Below are 3,584 nucleotides of genomic sequence, written 5' to 3'. Positions count from 1 at the left end.
TTCGAAGGAACGCATTTTCGGCTGTAGCTTAGCTGTATTGAAACCTACAGAGGCGTACGACCCATCAAATGAATGGTATTCGCCATAATATCTTGGTTCTATAGATGGAGATGTCAAAGGTTCAGCGTAATATAGTACTCAATACGTACCTGAGCCTCTGTCCAACATCTCCTACATCCTATTCTACCCGAGGTGACACCTGATACAGTGAGCAACACCATGAACGATTAGGGTTCTTATTTTCGAATTCTAATCAAAAGAAATTCGATACGTACGTCGCTGAGTGAAGCTATACGGTAATGCTTGATTTCTATTTACAAAAAAAAAACACTTCGTTCAGCTAAACCACGTATATTTTCTGTTGTTTAAAGTGTAAACGGAGAGAAAACGGAGTGCTGTTTTCGTAAGTGGAAAGCCTGTGTGAGATTGGACGAAAACAAGTAAAATTCATTTTGTTTCAAAATTTTATTCAAAACCGACAGAAACCAAATTGATTAATGATTGTAAGGAATGCTATATTCAAGCATAATAAGCTGATTCAGCAGTGCTGAATGGTTACAATACTTAGTTTGAATCATTTCTTTTGTTTATTCTTTTCTAACAAATCCGTTATGAAAATTCGATGCTCTTCTGGATATTTTGCATTCATTTCATCGAAAAATGGTATAGTAGCACTGACGCGCTTCAACCAAGCCGAAATTTTCCGATGCTTATCATCTTTCAACGGCGCATGGATGAGTAGAAATGGTATGGTCAATGCAACACACACATCGGCAATTGTTAATTGGTTGCCGACCAGAAATAGATCGTTCTCCAAAAATGCTTCAAGTGCATTCAAATTGTCGTAGGCTTCGTCGATTTTTCGTTGCGGAACCTCGCTGTATTCTCCCAAATATATTGGTCGACCAATGTCACGTAACCGGCCGAACAATGTGCTTCCGTTGAAGAACAAACGCTGGTTGCATTTGGCTCGCAGTTGCAAATCCTTCGGGTACAAGCTGTCGTCTTTGCCGTACTTGTCGACCAAATAAGCACAAATGGTTTGACTATCCCAAAGAATGAATCCGTTGTCATCGAGGGTCGGTAAAGTATGTTCTGGATTTAGCTGAGCCCATGAAAAATACGAAACAACATCGAATAGATGAGATACGGAAACGAGAACTGAAAAACATCATTTCACACCTTGACGAATGGCTCTCTCAGATGTTCTCCACCAACTAAGTTGACGTCACTGGAAAAATGATTACAAATGAGTTTTCGATTGAATTCCGCGAACTCTAAAACAACTGTTGATTCTCAAAATACCGAAGCTCGACTTCAATTCCAAGCAACTTCGCAACAACTCGAACCGAACGAACTGGTGGACTATAGTCTGTACTGTATAGAATCAACTTCTGGTCGATCATCTCTGCGTTAATAAACCCACACGTGCTTCGCGGACAAAGGTTTGAAACAAACTAATTTTATAATTCCATTCAATAGACTAAATAAATAGTCTGGGGTGCTAGAGGGTCGGAGTGGTCAGAGTTTTCATGATTAATATTGGACATCAAAGTGAAGGCAAGACTGGGTAATAACGGAAAAAGTTTGCTTATAATGTCGAAAATTGATTTTTTTTCTAGAGTAGAGTCTAGTCTACTAGACATTTTTCCGATGTAATGCCTTACTTAACAGTTCCTAAAACCACTCTCGCTTCCCGGCCATTTAATAATCTGAGTCCCTCGGACTCAGCCATCGGCAAAATTTAAAAAAAAATCCTAAATTAATTTGGACAAATGATTTTTCTTTGGAAAGCTGAGGCATTGGTGTACTGGAATTTTTGGCTTTACATCAAAGCCGGCTGTGCTGTTTACTGGTTTATCGTAATGTCCAAAAAACAATAGTCGGCAAAAATTTGCTCATTTTGTTGTAAAACACAAAAAATGTGGAAAGAAAAGAACTTTGTTCCCTCTTTGATCGGAATTTATGAAAACGAGTTCAAGTTGTAACGAAACATACAAATTCCCCCAGACTACAAATCGCATAAATTATGCACACAATCAAAGAGATAAACATGTGTTCAAGTTTCTATTTCTACTATTTCATACTGTTGTGAAATGTGTTGGACATGTTCTCGTAAACCTGTTAGATATAGGCGCATTCGTTGTATAAAGCTATAGATAAAAATGAGTTGTTTGTGAAAAGCTGTTCAGTGGTACAGCTCTGGAGTGTGAAAAGTAAACTTACCAAACTTCACTCTTTGAATTGAAATTGAAACTTGGCGCAACTAATAATAGCATTAAAAATTGAGTGGTGAAAATTTCGTTTGGCGAAAGAGACACCAGCCCAACTCGTTGACTGAAATAACTGAAAATAGCTTTCGGTCTAGTGGCTGAAAAATGTTAGAAAAATGTGGAGTTACAGTCTAAAGTTACCAATTTATATTTTATTGTTATACAAATATTGTGCTATTGGTAATCATGGCCCTACGTTAGTGAAGAGTCGCGACGCAAGTCCATTCACACTGAAAAATTAGAAACAAAATCCATATAGGACTGAGGAACATACATACATGACTTTTTTTTAATCTTTCCCCCTCCCCTCCTACCATTCCCTTCTTTTAATAAATTATAAAATAAAATTTAAGGCTCGGAACGGGTCGGGTTCGGTCAGACCGGAACCCGAACCTGATCTTGACCCGAACTGGAACTAAGACTTCGGGTTCAACCCGAACTTGACCCGAACCAGAATTTTCGATTTCGGGTTCAAACCGAACCCGACCCGAACCCGAAGTTATTCAACCCGTACTTGACCCGAACCCGAATTTCCATTTCGGGTTTGAACCGAACCTGACCTGAACCCGAGATATTCAAATAAATCAGGTCCGGTTCGGGTTAACCCGAAATTTTTGGCATTTTTTAGCGTAAAATTTTCGGGTCACCCGAACCAGACCTGATCTATTTGAAAATTTCGGGTTCAGATCAGGTTCGGGTCAAACCCGAAATGGAAATTCGGGTTCGGGTCAAGTACGGGTTGAATAATTTCGGGTTCGGGTCGGGTTCGGTTTGAACCCGAAATCGAAAATTCTGGTTCGGGTCAAGTTCGGGTTGAACCCGAAATCTTAGTTCCGGTTCGGGTCTAAAACCGGTTCGGGTCATAACCTGAACTGATCAGGTCAACCCGAACCCGTTCCGAGCCTTAATAAAATTATTATAAATTTTAAATGTCAGGGACGTAATTCTAAGAAACTAATTTGAAATTTTTTTCATAAAAGCTTATAATTTCGCAGCTACAAGCGTTGTAACAGTTAAGTGAAGAGGCGAGCAAAGTTGGCCTCAAGATGAACTTATCGAAAACAAAAGTCATGACCAACATCGGGGACGATAGAGAAATCAAAATTGGTGACACTGTCATTGAACGAGTCGACAGCTATGTATATCTAGGACATAAACTGAAGTTAGGTCTGGACAACCAAACTGCAGAAATAAGACGTAGGATTGGTCTTGCATGGGCAGCGTTCGGAAAACTCAGACTAATTTTCAAAAGCAAAATGAATAATAGTCTGAAACGCAAAGTTTTCGACACTTGTGTCCTTCCAGTGCTCA

The 3,584-nt window shown here is 39.3% G+C and overlaps 1 protein-coding gene across 1 annotated transcript; it reads right to left on the bottom strand.

The window, feature by feature from the left end:
* Positions 1–518: 518 nt before the first annotated feature.
* Positions 519–1,471, bottom strand: LOC119075166 (glutathione S-transferase 1-1-like). Its single transcript, XM_037181559.1, has 3 exons — positions 1,306–1,471; positions 1,183–1,231; positions 519–1,105 (listed from the first exon to the last, which is right to left on the bottom strand). The coding sequence occupies exons 1-3, from the start codon at positions 1,404–1,406 to the stop codon at positions 575–577; spliced, it is 681 nt and encodes a 226-aa protein (XP_037037454.1). The 5' UTR covers positions 1,407–1,471; the 3' UTR covers positions 519–574.
* Between the last annotated feature and the right edge of the window lie 2,113 nt (positions 1,472–3,584).

The sequence above is a fragment of the Bradysia coprophila genome, unplaced genomic scaffold (genome assembly GCF_014529535.1).
Source record: "Bradysia coprophila strain Holo2 unplaced genomic scaffold, BU_Bcop_v1 contig_193, whole genome shotgun sequence".
In the NCBI taxonomy this organism is placed as follows: domain Eukaryota; kingdom Metazoa; phylum Arthropoda; class Insecta; order Diptera; family Sciaridae; genus Bradysia; species Bradysia coprophila.
This window is presented reverse-complemented; position numbering and strand designations above follow the sequence as displayed.

Bases quoted from the DNA above. Each gene is read 5' to 3' on its own strand.
- LOC119075166 (XM_037181559.1), bottom strand. From the start codon at position 1,406: ATGATCGACCAGAAGTTGATTCTATACAGTACAGACTATAGTCCACCA. The intron at 1,232-1,305 runs GTATTTTGAGAA...TCATTTTTCCAG, and splicing joins GGAATTGAAGTCGAGCTTCG to TGACGTCAACTTAGTTGGTG. The intron at 1,106-1,182 runs GTGTGAAATGAT...TCATGGGCTCAG, and splicing joins TGAGAGAGCCATTCGTCAAG to CTAAATCCAGAACATACTTT.